Here is a 16,193-nt window from a genome sequence, read left to right as displayed (position 1 = left end):
TTAAGGCAAAAATTCTTATTTTTATTAGTTTTCAACATAAAAGCTTTTCGAAAATCTGCCCGGACTGCGCACACAAATTGAGGAGGGTAAAAATGAGATTTTTAAGGCTTAAGAGCGTAGATTCGAGTTCTAAAACATAAGATGACCTTTTGGGTCATCACAATTGACGTTTGCAGGTTCAGAAAATATTCACTATATTTGAATTCAGCTATTACATCAATGTATTTACACTCATTTTTACATTTCAATTCCATGTTGAATCCATTTGGACATTAATTACTATTACACATAGTTCATTCATGTGATATATAATTCTTTTACAAACAGACGCGGCTTACACGTGTATCGCACGTACACTGAAACTAGTTATATTAAAAGCACGAAGGCCCTTAGCAAAATATTGTTTGCCTTTTTTATCCTTTAAAAATAGAGTTCACACTAAACAAAATAGTCAATTGATTATTTTTCCTAAATCTAGGCTTTTGATATCAACTAAAATTTCTGTTATTAAATTTTCCTTATATAAACAATGTAAAAGGTCATATATTTTAGGACTTTAAAACACCTAACTTTACCACTTATATAAGAGTACACGCATAAACATATTTAAGAAAAATTCCTAACAAAGCGTTAAGACATTTAAATTTTGTTGGGAACTTTTACATGCGTAACATAAAAAAACATACTTATTATAAATTTGGTATGTATCACCGAAAGAAAAATGTGCAAGCATTATTTTTATATTAATTAGAATCTCAAATTATAATTCTCTATTTAAGAGTTGTCTCTTGATGTCTGAGTATGGGTTTGCACCCCAACACTAAATCCTTCATTAGAATTTAGCAGCTAAATAATATTCCAACAAAAATTTAACTTATTTTGAGTACACCAGCAATATAAATAATTTTTAAGCAAATTTTAACTTATATCATAATGATATAATGATTTAATTTATACCATTTTATTTCTTTTTAGGAAAATAATTTGTTGGATTAAATATTACTAATCTACTAAAATTCTTAGTATGATAACTTTATCCAACAATATAGGGTGTCTTATTGTTTGTCGTATTTTTCAATTTGAGTTCAATATGAGTGATATGAAATTTATATTAGGTACTTTGAGCAAATATAATTTATTTCTTTAAGGCTATGAGAACATAGTATAGTAATACAAGTCAAAGTATTATTCCATTCTATTTGAGCTATTAAAGCAAATGCACAACTTCTATATCGAAGTTATGTAAAGGTGTTAGAATACTTTTGCATGACATAGTTTTTTTTCTTTCTTAAGTTGGCTGTATAGGATGAATAGTCAATATTTTTCAAGAGCTTGTGCTTTTTAAAAATTATTTTATAACTTATCACATAGTTTAATAATATTTGTGTAATCTTTTATAAATTTTATATTCATTGATATGGAGAACGCACGCAACGTGCGTACTCTAAAGCTAGTCTTTTTAATTGTATTTTTAATACAAATTCGTTTCATCCAATCCAAAAAGAATGTGCATACAAGTTCTGCTAAGTTTATGGATTATAAACACTTTATTCATTCATATTATTAACTTGCTTTCTACTATTTTTCTTCCTAAAATTATTACTAACTTCTTTTCTTTGAATAAAAACTCCATCAATTCACAAAAGCTAAATAAAAATATGTACCTTGCTGTTGGATTTGGGTTTTCTTCTTCGATGAACAAGAAAAGGTTGGTAGAAGGTAAAGTGGTCTACTAGGGTGTTCGATACAATTGATGTCTGAATATCTTTGTAATGTTTTGGTGAGATGAGATGCAGCCATGCGGAAATGATTAACGGACACAAACAAACAAATGTTTGACCAGACCTTACAAAGATATTGGGCTCTGCACAAATATTGGGCTCAAGCTAATTTACATTCATTGGGCTTGTCAGAATGTTTGCTTCTTGGGCCTACTAGAAGAAGCTGGAGAAAAGATATTTATGTTTCTATTTTAAACATATTATTTATTCTTATAATTAGCACGTGAGTTAGTTATAGAGTAGCTAATAGAATAGAGACATGTGTATAGGCAGTTATGTTTTAGATTCCATTTTGCTGTATATAAAGGATAGCTTGTACAGTCCGTCATTCATTCAATCATACACATAAAATTCTATTAATCCTTTTTCTTTGAATTCTGTCATGGTATCAGAGCAATGATTAAGCTGCCTCAAATCACGTCTTCCTTTTACAATTTCTAATTTTTCAGATTGTTTCATCTCCTAGACATGGGAACTAATGGACAAACCACTTATGTAGTCCTTTCTTCAACTCCAACCCCATCTACGCCTGTTGCAACTGGTTCTATTACTAACTCTTTGGTTGATTCAGCTCACCCTTACTATTTGCATACTTCTGATTACCCAGGTATGAACCTGGTATCTTCAGCTTTTGATGGAAGAGCGTATGGAGGGTGGAGACGAGCTATAGTAATAGCTTTGTCTGCTAAGAACAAACTAGGGTTCATTGATGGAACCCTAGCTCTTCCTGATGCAGATTATGGACTTCAGAGGGCTTGGTCAAGGTGCAATGATATGGTCCTTTCATGGCTTCTCAACTCAGTATCAAAGGAGATAGCAGAGAGTGTCTTGTATTCTCAGAGTGCAAATGACCTTTGGAATGACCTGGAAGACTAATTTGGTCAGACAAATGGAGCCAAACTTTTCCAACTACAAAAGAAATTAAGTGTTGTTGTGTAAGGTTGTCACGACCCAATACCTAACCCGTCGTGATGGCGCCTATCGTGGTGCTAGGAAAGCTGATCTTTCCAAGACTCTTTCAAAATTTTAACAGAAGTGAATTAAGACATTTAAAACATCCGGAGGTTTTTTTTCTTCATAAATACGGGATAAAATCCAAATAAAAAGATAAGTGCGAAAAAATAGCCCGATATCGGGGTGTCACTAAGTCATGAGCATCTAGATAACCAAACTAATACAACCAGTGTCTAAGCATCAATACAAGACAGAAAGAAGTATATAGAAGGAGAGACAAGGTCCTGCGGACGCCGATAGCTACCTCGTAGTCTCCGGTACTCGATCCTCCCGAACTCAACGACCTCCGTGATTAAACACACCTGGATCTGCACATGAAGTGCAGGGTATAGCATGAGTACAACCAACTCAGCAAGTAACAGAAATAAATAAGGAAATGATAAGCAGTGAAAAGCTATACAGTACAGCTCATTTTAAAAGTTTTCAGTAAAGAGTGAACATGCTTTCAAATCCTGTGGTATAAGTCAAATCAGTTCGCGCTCATGTAAAACAGATATGAATCTTCCTGAAATTTCACAACAACAACAACAGATAACAACTAAGTACAACAATAAATAAAAGCAAGTACAGCCTCTCAAGGCAGTAGTCACTCAACCCATCTCAACAGCTCACACTCTCGGCTCTCAGCCCTCAATACACACTCTCAATAGGTACCTGCGCTCACTAGGGGTGTTCAGACTCATGAGGGGCTTCTACAGCCTAAGCGCTAATCCGTACGGATAACTCACGTGCTGCATGCACAACTCACGTGTTATAATATAATATCTGAATCTGCACGGACAACTCACGTATTGCACGGACAACTCACGTGCCATAGTATAAACATAAGGATCCGCACGGACAACTCACGTGTCATATAATAATACCTCACAGCTAGGCCCTCGGCCTTACTCAGTGATGAACATCTCTAGTCTCACACCTCTCAATAAAGAAAGGGGAAAATAGCCCAAATCAAAGTGTTACAGTATATTATTCGGGAAAAACAAATAACAGAGACTGAGATAAACATGTACAGAAATCACTATGTCAGAGTATAACAAACATGACCAGGAATATAGCCTAAGCATGATTTCTAACATGAAAGCAGTCAAGTTCTAGTAGAGAGGAATACATATAAACACAATTAAAGGCTATTTAGACTTTGCAGTCTCCCGGGATGGACCAAGTCTCAATCCCTTATGGCGTACACCTACACGCCTGTCACCCGGCATGGGTGTTACCTCCAAACAGTCATATCATACCAAACTCCGGGTTTCATACCCTCAAAATCAGATTTAAAATTGTTACTTATCTCAAACCGATCAAATCCCTACTTCGCAATGCTCTTTCCCCTTGATTCGGCCTCCAAATGCTCCGAATATATTCATAATCAGTACAATACCATCAATTTATGCTAAAGAAATGAATTCCACAAGAAAAACTACCAATATAGACCAAAATCCCGAAATTGACTCAAACCAGGCCCACGGTCCCACGTCTCGAAATTTGGAAAAAGTTACAAAACTTGAAAGCCCATTCACTCCCAAGTCTACCCATACTAAATTCATCAATATCCGACCTCATTTGGTCCCTCAAATCCCCAAATTACTCTGTCCAAAATCCCAAGCCCTGACCCCTTATTTCACTCCAAAAATCCTACTAATTAGGTCAGAAATTAACGAAAAAACACCATAGCTAATGATAATAGAGCTCAAGCAACTTACCTCAGTGAATACCCTTGAATCCCCTTCCAAAAATCACTCCAAAAGCTCCAAAACCCGACTTGAAAATGGTGGAAATGAACCAAAATTCGCGAAGTGTTCAATTTATAGTTTCTGCCCAGGTCTTTTGCACCTGCGGCCAAATATGCACACATGCGGTGCCGCATCTGCGCAAACATGTCCGCACCTGCGGAAAATCATTAAAGCCCAAAACTTCGCACCTGCGCTCCATGTCCGCATCTGCGACCACACAGGTGCGGAAAAGACCTCGCACCTGCGGCCACTACCTGACCTCCTCCCTTCCGCTTTTGCAGGCATCTATCCGCATCTGCGGACTCGCAGATGCGACTTTTTCTATGCACCTGCGAACCCAGCCTACCTCAACACTGTCCGCACTAGCGAACTCCCACGCGCACCTGCGACATCGCACTTGCGGCTCCCCCCTCCACAGGTGCGGAAATATCAGTAGCGACAGCTTCAACTACATTTTCCAACTTCAAACAATCCGTTAACCACTCGGAATAACCTCGAGCCCCTCAGGACCTCAACTAAACATACCAAAAAGTCATATATCAACATACAAAATTAGTCGAATCTTCAAATCACTCAAAACCACATCAAAACACCAAATTACCCTCGGATTCAAGCCTAAGAACTTCTAAACTTCCAAATTCAACAACTAATGCCGAAACCAACCAAACCACGTCCGAATGACCTCACATTTTACACACACGTCACAAATGACACCACGAACCTACTCCAACTTCCGGAATTCCATTCTGACCCCGATATTAAATTTTCCACTGCCGACTGAAATCGCCAAATTTCCAACTTTCGCCAATTCAAGTCCAATTCTTCTACGGACCTCCAAATCACATTCCGGACGCACTCCTAAGACCAAAATCACCTAACGGAGCTAATGGAACCGTCAGAATTCAAATCCGAGATTGTTTACACATAAGTCAACATCTGGTTGATGTTTCCAACTTAAGCTTTCACTTTAGAGACTACGTGTCTCAATCTACTCTGAAACCACTCCGGACCCGAACCAACTAACCCAGTATAATATAATATAGCTGAAAAGCACAAAAGGAAGCAGAAATGGGGAAAACAAGGCTATAACTCTCGAAATGACCGGCTGGGTCGTTACATCCTCCCCCTCTTAAACAACCGTTCGTCCTCGAACAGATCTAGAAATATACCTGGAGTCTCGAATAGGCGTGGATATCTGCTCTGCATCTCCCGCTCGGTCTCCCAGGTGGCCTCTTCCACAGGCTGACCTCTCCACTTCACCTTCACCGAAGCTATGTCCTTTGACCTCAACTTCCGAACCTGCCGATCCAATATGGCCACCGGCTCCACATCATAAGTCATATCACCCTCCAACTGAACCGTGCTGAAGTCCAAGACATGGGACGGATCGCCAACATACTTCCGGAGCATGGAAACATGAAATATTGGATGCACACTCGACAAGTTGGGTGGCAAGGCAAGCTTATAAGGCACCTCTCCTATCCTCTGAAGTACCTCAAAAGGCCCAATGAACCGGGGGCTCAACTTGCCCCTCTTTACAAACCTCATAACACCCTTCATGGGTGATACCTTCAGCAAAATCTTCTCCTCAACCATAAAAGACACATCACGGACCTTCCTGTCCGCATAGTTCTTCTGCCTAGACTGCGCCGTACGAAGCCGCTCCTGAATCAATTTCACCTTATCTAATGCATCCTGGACCAAGTCTATACCCAAGAGCCTAGCCTCACCCGACTCAAACCATCCTACTGGAGATCTACACCTCCTCCCATATAAAGCCTCGTATGGAGCCATCTGAATACTCGACAGGTAACTATTGTTATATGCAAACTCCGCGAGAGGCAAGAACTGGTCCCATGAACCCCTAAAGTCAATGACACAAGCACGCAACATGTCCTCCAATATTTGAATAGTGCGCTCGGACTGCCCATCCGTCTGAGGGTGAAAAGTTATGCTCAACTGAACCTGAGTACCCAACTCTCGCTGCACGGCCCTCCAAAACTGCGATGTAAACTGAGTACCTCTATCTGAAATGATGGAAACTGGAACACCATGCAGGCGAACAACCTCTCAGATATAAATCTCAGCCAACCGCTCTGAAGTGTAAGTAGTACCAGCTGGAATGAAGTGAGCGGACTTGGTCAGCCGATCCACAATAACCCAAATGGCATCGAACTTCCTCGAAGTCCGTGGGAGCCCAACCACGAAGTCCATGGTGATCCGCTCCCACTTCCACTCTAGAATCTCTAACCTCTGAAGCAAGCCACCCGGTCTCTGATGTTCATACTTAACCTGCTGACAGTTGAGATACCGAGCCATAAACCCAACTATATCCTTCTTCATCTCCTCCACCAATAGTACTGCCTCAAATTCTGGTACATTTAATGGCACCCGGATGGATGGAATACCGTGAGCTATGAGCCTCCTCAAGAATCAACTCCCTGAGCCCATCTACATTAGGCACACATATCCGGCCCCACATCCTCAACACGCCATCATCACCAATATTCACATCCCTAGCATTACCTATTCGAACCCTGTCCCAAAGAACGAGCAAGTGGGGATCATCATACTGACGCTCCATGATACGGTCATAAAGAGAAGACCTGGAAACCATGCAAGCCAACACCCGACTTGGCTCTAAAATATCCAATCTCACAAGCTGGTCCGCCAAGGCCTGAACATCCAATGCCAAAGGTCTCTCTGCTACCGGGAGATATGCTAAACTCCCCAAACTCTCCGCCCGGCAACCCAAAGCATCGGCCACCACATTGGCCTTCCCCGGATGGTACAAAATAGTGATATCATAGTCCTTAAGAAGCTCTAACCATCTACGCTGACACAAATTAAGATCCTTCTGCTTCAACAGATACAGCAAACTCCGGTGATCCGTATAGATCTCACAATGAACCCCATATAAATAATGATGCCAAATCTTCAAGGCGTGAACAATGGCTGCTAACTCAAGATCATGGACAAGATAGTTCTTCTCATGGGTCTTCAACTGGCGCGAGGCATAGGCAATCACCCTACCCTCCTACATCAGAACACATCCAATACCTACCCTCGAGGCATCAGAATACACAGTGTAAGAACCTGAAGCCGATGGCAGAACTAACGCTGGAGTTGTGGTCAAGGCAGCCTTAAGCTTCTGAAAGCTCTCCTCACACTCATCCGACCACCTGAATGGAGCACCCTTTTGGGTTAATTTGGTCAAGGGCGATGCAATAGATGAAAATCCCTCCACAAAGCGACGGTAATAACCCGCCAAACCAAGAATGCTCCTAATCTCCGTGGCTGAGGACGATCTAGGCCAACTCTGCACCGCCTCTATCTTCTTCGGATCCACCTGAATACCTTCACTGGACACCACGTGCCCCAAGAATGCTACTTAACCGAGCCAAAACTCACACTTGGATAATTTTGCATAAAGCTTCTCCTCCCTCAATCTCTGCAATACAACCCTTAAATGCTGGGCATGCTCCTCCTGGCTACGAGAGTACACCAGGATGTCATCAATGAATACAATAATGACTGAGTCCAAATAGGGCTGGAATACACTGTTCATCAAATGCATGAACGTTGCTGGGGCATTGGTCAGCCCAAAAGACATGACCAAGAACTCATAATGGCCATATCGGGTCCTGAAAGCTGTCTTAAGAATATCCAAATCCCGAATCTTCAGTTGGTGATAACCGGACCTCAAATCAATCTTGGAGAACACCCTCGCTCCCTGAAGCTGGTCAAATAAATTATCAATACGAGGTAAAGGATACTTGTTCTTGACTGTGACCTTGTTCAACTGCCTGTAATCAATGCACATCCTCATGGAACCATCCTTCTTCTTTACAAATAAAATAGGTGCACCCCAAGGTGACACACTAGGTCGAATAAAGCCCTTATTAAGAAGTTCCTGAAGTTGTTCCTTCAATTCCTTCAACTCCGTCGGTGCCATACGATACGGTGGAATAGAAATGGGATGAGTGTCCGGCACCAAATCAATACCGAATTCAATATCCCTGTCAGGCGGAATGCCTAGAAAGTCTGCAGGAAACACATCCGAAAAATCACGTACCACTAGAATAGAATCAATGGCAGGAGTCTCTGCACTAACATCCCTCACAAACGCCAAATAAGATAGGCAGCCCTTCTCAACCATACGCTGAGCCTCCAAACATGAAATCACCCTACTAGGTACATAATCTATAGAACCGCTCCACTCAACCCTCAAAAATTCTGGCATCGCCAACGTCACGGTCTTAGCGTGACAATCTAGAATAACATGACATAGGGATAACTAATCCATACCCAATATCACATCAAAGTCAACCATACTGAGCAACAAAAGGTCCACTCGGGCCTCTAGACCCATAATAGTCACCACACATGACCGATATGAACGGTCCACAATAATGGTATTGCCCACAGGTATAGATACATGAACATATGAAACTAAAGACTGACGGGGCATATCCAGAAAATGGGTGAAATACGAGAAAACATATGAATATGTGGAACCAGGGTCAAATAATACAGAGGCATCTCTGTGACAAACTGAGACAATACATGTAATCATAACATCTAAAGCAATAGCATCTGGTCTGGCAGGGAGGGCATAGAAATGGGCCTGACCACCCCCTGAACTGTCTCCCCCTCTCGGGCGACCCCTGGCTGACTGGGCTCCACCCCTAGCTGGCTGAGCTCCACCCCTAGCTGACTGGGCGGGTGGTGGAGGAACTGGTGCTAGTGCCATCGGCCGAGTACTCTGATGTGGAGTCCCACCCAATAGCCTAGGGCAATCTCTCATAATTTGACCAAAATCTCCGCACTCGAAACAACCCCTCCTCTGACGAAACTGCTGCTCCTGATGCCCAAAAGAACTACCCGAGGATACCTGAGTGGGCAGGGCATGATGAGAACTCTGCGCTGGTAGTGCACTGAATGATGACTGGCCTTGCTGATGACTGTGAGAACCATGGCCAGATGATGCACCGCGGTGAAATGGCCGAGCTGACTGAGCCTATCTGAAATGACGACCTCTACTGTGCTAGAACTGACCCCCAAAAGGAGCACCGTTGAATCCACCCTGACCACGAGACCTCTTGGCCTCCCTCTCAACCCTCTACTGACCGCAAACCATCTCAGTCTGCCGAGCAATGTCGATAACCTCATCAAAGGTAGCACCACACACCCTCTCTCTAGTCATGAGCAACCATGGCTGAAAAGTGAGACCATATGTAAACCTCATGACCCTCTCCCTGTCTGTGGGAACCAACCAGATAGCATGACGGTCCAACTACGAGAATCGCATCTCATACTGCATTACAGACATATCGCCCTAGCGAAGCTGCTCAAACTATCTGTGCAGCTCTTCTCTGCGGGAATGAGACACAAACTTCTCCAAAAAGACCACGGAGAATTGCTGCCAAGTAAGGGGTGCTGCGCCAACAGGCCTACGCCTCTCGTAAGTCTCCCACCATCTGAGTGCAGCCCCGAAAAACTAAAAAGTAGTGAATGAGACCCCACAAGTCTCCAGAATACCAGCAGTACAGAGTATCCTCTGACACCTGTCCAAGAATTCTTGGGCATCCTCTCTCTCTGTGCCACTGAAAGGTAGAGGCTGGAGTCTCCCAAAACTCTCCAACCTACGTTGATGATCCTCAGGCATAGCAGGAACCACACAGTCCTGAGCAGCTGCAACCGGCTGGGCTAGTGGTGCCTCCGGTGTCTGAAGTCCCTGAATAACCTGCTCGGGTGTGCGAGCGACGGGAGTCTGAGTGCCTCCCCTGGCCTGAGAAGTGGTTGCGGCCGTCGAAATAGAGACCGCCTGAGCAAGGCCAGTACACGCTGTCAGAATCTGAGCTAGGGCCTCCTGAAGGCCTGGAATCACAATAGGCACAGGTGGTGCCCGAGCTGGTGCATCAACAACTGGAACCTGGTCCTGATCTGGGACAACTGGTGGATCTGCAGGTACTGCCCCAGCTGTTGTACGGGCTGCACCTCTGCCCCTATGACGACCTCTACCGCGACCTCGGCCTCTCGCGGCCCTGGCTGGTGGTACTGGTGGCTGGCCCTCCTGACCGGTAGCACGAGTCCTCACCATCTGTGAGAGAATGAAATAACAGGTGTTTAATTACCAGAATAAACAGATTCGCCCGACAAAAATCAAAGAATGTGAAATTTTTCTAAGGGTTTTGCAGCCTCTCGAAGATAAGTACAGACGTCTTCGTACCGATCCATAAGACTCTACTAACCCGCTCATGACTCATGAGACCTATGTAACCTAGGGCTTTGATACCAACTTGACATGACCCAAAACCAAACCCGTCGTGATGGCGCCTATCGTGGTACTAGGCATGCCGACCTTTCCAAGACTCTTTCAAAATTTTAACAGAAGTGAATTAAGACATTTAAAATATCCGGAGTTCTTTTTTTTCATAAATACGGGGTAAAACTCAAATAAAAACATAAGTGTGGAAACATAGCCCGACATCGGGGTGTCACTAAGTCATGAGCATCTAGATAACCAAACTAATACAACCAGTGTCTAAGCATCAATACAAGACAGAAAGAAGTATATAGAAGGAGAGACAAGGTCCTGCGGACGCCGATAGCTACCTCGTAGTCTCCGGTACTCGATCCTCCCGAACTCAACGACCTCCGTGATTAAACACACCTGGATCTGCACATGAAGTGCAGGGTATAGCATGAGTACAACCAACTCAGCAAGTAACAGAAATAAATAAGGAAATGATAAGCAGTGAAAAGCTATACAGTACAGCTCATTTTAAAAGTTTTCAGTAAAGAGTGAACATGCTTTCAAATCCTGTGGTATAAGTCAAATCAGTTCGCGCTCATGTAAAACAGATATGAATCTTCCTGAAATTTCACAACAACAACAACAGATAGCAACTAAGTGCAACAATAAATAAAAGAAAGTACAGCCTTTCACGGCAGCAGTCACTTAACCCATCTCAACAGCTCACACTCACGGCTCTCAGCCCTCAATACACTCTCAATAGGTACCTGCACTCACTGGGGGTGTTTAGACTCATGAGGGGCTCCTACAGCCCAAGCACTAATCCGCACGGACAACTCACGTGCAATAATATCTTATCTGGATCCGCAAGGACAATTCACGTGCTGCACGGACAACTCACGTGCCAGAGTATAAACATAAGGATCCGTACAGAAAACTCACGTGCTATATAACAATACCTCACAGCCAGGCCCTCGACCTTACTCAGTCATGAACCTCTCTAGTCTCATAGATATCAATAAAGAAATGGAAATACAGACCAAATCAAAGTGTTACAATATATCATCCGGGAAAAACAAATAATAGAGACTGAGGTAAACATGTACAGAAATCACTATGTCTGAGTATAACTACCATGAGCAGGAATATAGCCTAAGTATGATTTCTAACATGAAAGCAGTCAAGTTCTAGTAGAGAGGAATGCATAAAAACACAATTAAAGGCTATTAGACTTTGCAGTCTCTCTAGACGGACCAAGTCTCAATTCCTCATGGCGTACACCCACACGCCCATCACCCGGCATGGGTGTCACCTCCAAACAGTCATATCATACCAAACTCCGGGTTTCATACCCTCAAAACCAGATTTAAAACTGTTACTTACCTCAAACCGATCAAATCCCTACTCCGCAATGCTCTTGCCCCTCGATTTGGCCTCCAAATGCTCCGAATCTATTCACAATCAGTACAATACCATAATTGTATGCTAAAGGAATGAATTGCACAAGAAAAACTACCAATATAGACCAAAAACTCGAAATTGGCTCAAACCCGGCCCCCGAGCCCACATCTCGAAATCCGGAAAAAGTTACAAAACATGAAAGCCCATTCACTCCCGAGTCTACCCATACTAAATTCATCAAAATCCGGCATCATTTGGTCCCTCAAATCTCCAAATTACTCTCTCCAAAATTCCAAGCCCTATCCCCTAATTTCACTCAAAAAATCCTACTAATTAGGTGAGACATTAACGAGAAAACACAATAGCTAATGATAATAGAGGTCAAGCAACTTACCTCAGTGAATACCCTTCCAAAAATCACTCCAAAAGCTCCAAACACCGACTTGAAAATGGTGGAAATGAACTAAAATTCGCGAAATGTTCAATTTATAGTTTTTGCCAAGGTCTTTCGCACCTGCGGCCAAATATGCACACATGCGGTGCCGCATCTGCGCAAAAACGACCGCACCTACGGAAAATCATTAAATCCCAAAACTTTGCACCTGTGCTCCATGTACGCATCTGCGACCACGCAGGTGCGGAAAAGACCTCGCACCTGCGGCCATTGCCTGACCTCCTCCCTTCCGCTTTTGAGGGCATCTATCCGCATCTGCGGACTCGCAGATGCAACTTCTTCTACGCACCTGCGAACCCAGCCTACCTCAATACTGTCCGCACCAGCGAACTCCCACGCGCACCTGCGACATCGCACTTGCGGCTCCCCCCTCCGCAGTGCGAAAATATCAGTAGCGGCAGCTTCAACTGCATTTTCCAACTTCAAACAATCCGTTAACCACCCGGAATCACCCCGAGCCCCTCGGGACCTCAACCAAACATACCAACAAGTCATATATCAACATACGAACTTAATCGAACCTTTGAATCACTCAAAACAACATCAAAACACCAAATTACCCTCGGATTCAAGCCTAAGAACTTCTAAACTTTCAAATTCGATAACTGATGCCGAAACCACCCAAACTACGTCCGAATGATCTCAAATTTTACACACACTTCACAAATGATACCACGAACATACTCCAACTTCCGAAATTCCATTCTGACCCTGATATCAAATTTTTCACTGCCGATCGAAATCGCTAACTTTCTAACTTTCGCCAATTCAAGCCTAATTCTACTACGGACCTCCAAATCACATTCTGAATGCACTCCTAAGTCCAAAATCACCTAACAAAGCTAATAGAACCATCAGAATTCAAATCCGAGATCGTTTACACATAAGTCAATATCCGGTTGACTTTTCCAACTTAAGCTTCTACTTTAGAGACTACGTGTCTCAATCCACTTTGAAACTACTCCGTACTCGAACCAACTAACCCGGTAGAACATAATATAGCTGAAAAGCACAAAAGGAAGCAGAAATAGGGGAAACGGGGCTATAACTCTCGAAACGACCGGCAGGATCGTTACAAAGGCAACCATAGTGTTTCTACTTACTTCACTAAAACGAAAAGTTTATGGGATGAATTAGATGCCCTCAATACCTTCTCTGCTTGTTTGTGCAACTGTGACTGTGGTGCTAAGTCTAAGGCTATGAAAGCTCATCAGGATGAGAGACTACTACAATTTCTCATGGGTCTGAATGACTTATTTATAGGAGTTAAGAGCAATATACTCGTGTCTTCTCTCCTGCCATCCATTGGTCAATCATACTCACTAGTTATGCAGGATGAAAAGTAGAGGGAGATTTATGATACCCCTACTTATCCAGGGGAGTCAGCTTCCTTTGTTGCAAATCAGACAGGAGGGGGGAAGAAGTTTAATGACTACAAGGGATAGAAAGGGGGTTCATATGCAAAGAAATACTCAGGGATATGTGCTTATTGTAAGAAGCCAGGTCATAGCATTGAAAAGTGTTATATAATCCATGGGTTTCCAACAGATTTTAAATTTACAAAGCAGAGAAAATTTCAGGGAGCAACTCAGGAAAATAATGCATTCACTACAAATAATGAAGGGGAACAAATAGTTGCAGACTCAGAATCAAAGTCACCCACCAAAGAGAATGTAGCACAGCTACTTCAACTCCTTCAACAAGCCATGCTTGGTCAGCAAGGAGCCATTACCTATGATGGTTCTGCCATTGCCAACTGTGCTGGTATACCCAGATATTTCAAATCCCCTGCATGTTTTTTTCAAATCAATACTCAATCTTGGATTTTAGATAGTGGAGCTTATGAACACATGCCTTATAATAAAGGATTCGTTACTGAACTTAAACATTTAATCAAGCCTAGAATAGTTAATCTTTCCAACTCTCAAAAGGTCCTAATTACTCTTTATAGATCTGTTGCACTCTTTTCTAATCCGGTCTTACAAAATATTTTGTATGTTTCTTCCTTTAAGTATAATCTCTTGTCTGTTCACACGTTATGTAAGCAACTCAGTCACTCAATGCTTTTTATCCCTTCTACTGGTTTTTGGTGTAGGGCTTTTCACTGAAGAGCCATCTGGAGATTGGTAGGGAGAGAGGAGGACTTTACATTTTTCAATCAAGGCCTTCTGCAGCCATTTCTAAGAATTTAGTTCAAGTTCGGCCTAATAGTAATTCTGTATCTAGCAGGAATTTTAAAGACAAATATTTTATTTTATAAATCAATAGTGGGACCCACGTCTCAAATTCCGAAAAACTCATGAAATCCGAACACCCATTCTGATATGAGTTCAACCATACAAACATTATCGAATTCCGACATCGGATTGACTTTCAAGTCTTCATTTTATATTTTTGGATGATTTAATAAAAATCCAATTTTTCTTCCATAAATTCACGGATTCATGATGTAAATGAGTATGGAATCATGAAATATAATCAATATAGGATAAGGAACAATTATCCCAATATTTTTCCGTGAAAATCGCCCAAAAATAGTCTTACCCGAGCTCAAAATCGAAAATGGTGGAAAATGGGTCGAAATCCCATTTCCAGAACTTAAGTTCTGTTTGCACAGATTTTTACTCGTCGCGATCGCGAACATTCACCCGCGATCACGAAGAATAATTTTTTTTCACTGCCCAAATTAACTCTTAGCGATCGCAGACACATTCACACGATCGTGATGCACAGCTTCACAGACCTATGCGATCGCGGACTAGCCCACGCGATCGCGAAGCACACGATTCCAACTCTACGCGATCGCAACCCTCATCACGCGTTCGCGAGTCACAAACTCCTAGAGCTATGCGATCGCATCCCTCTTGACACGATCGCGTAGAACAAAACTCAGCAGCCCCCCAGTTAATCCTACACGATCGCGGATATCCCCACTTGATTGCATAGAATAAAACTCCACTGCCCAACTAAGCCTACGCGATTGCAGACACATTCACGCGATCGCGTAGAAGGAAAACAGAATCAGATATCAGAAAATTCCAGCAGTTGTTCGAGTCCTAATTTTTTGATCTGTTAACTATCTGAAACTCACCCGAGCCCTCGGAGTTCCAAACCAAACATGCAAACAAGTCCAAAAACCTCATACAAACTCGCTCTCGTGATGAAAACACCAATTTAACACCTAGAATTACGAATCGGACACCAAATCAAATGAATTTTTTAAGAAAACTTTAAACTTCTATTTTCACAACCGAACGTCCGAATCATGTCAAATCAACTTCGTTTCTCACCAAATTAGACAGACAAGTCATATATGACATAATAGATTATGAAAAATTTCAGAACTCAAATCCGACCCCGATGTCAATAAAAGTCAATTTGTAGTCTAACTTTGAAATCTTTAAGCCTTTAGGCTTCTAGTTTTCGCCAACTGACGATAATTCAAGCTAGGGACCTCCAAATTAAATTTCGGACATACGTCCAAGTCCCAAATTACGATACGAACCTACCAGAACTGTCAAAACACTGATCCAAATCCATTTGCTCAGAAT

At 42.4% G+C, this 16,193-nt stretch overlaps 1 protein-coding gene across 1 annotated transcript; it reads left to right on the top strand.

Moving 5' to 3' along the window:
* Positions 1 to 2,249: 2,249 nt before the first annotated feature.
* Positions 2,250 to 2,657, top strand: LOC142168823 (uncharacterized). Its single transcript, XM_075229982.1, has one exon. It carries the CDS (start codon positions 2,250 to 2,252, stop codon positions 2,655 to 2,657), a length of 408 nt encoding a protein of 135 aa, XP_075086083.1.
* The last annotated feature ends 13,536 nt before the right edge of the window (positions 2,658 to 16,193 follow it).

The sequence above is a fragment of the Nicotiana tabacum genome, chromosome 14 (genome assembly GCF_000715075.1).
Source record: "Nicotiana tabacum cultivar K326 chromosome 14, ASM71507v2, whole genome shotgun sequence".
In the NCBI taxonomy this organism is placed as follows: Eukaryota; Viridiplantae; Streptophyta; class Magnoliopsida; order Solanales; family Solanaceae; genus Nicotiana; species Nicotiana tabacum.
The sequence above is the reverse complement of the archived record's forward strand: the minus strand, read 5'-3'. Positions and strand labels throughout refer to the sequence as shown.

Excerpts from the sequence above, each read along its gene's own strand:
- LOC142168823 (XM_075229982.1), top strand. The coding sequence starts at position 2,250 with ATGGGAACTAATGGACAAACCACTTATGTAGTCCTTTCTTCAACTCCA.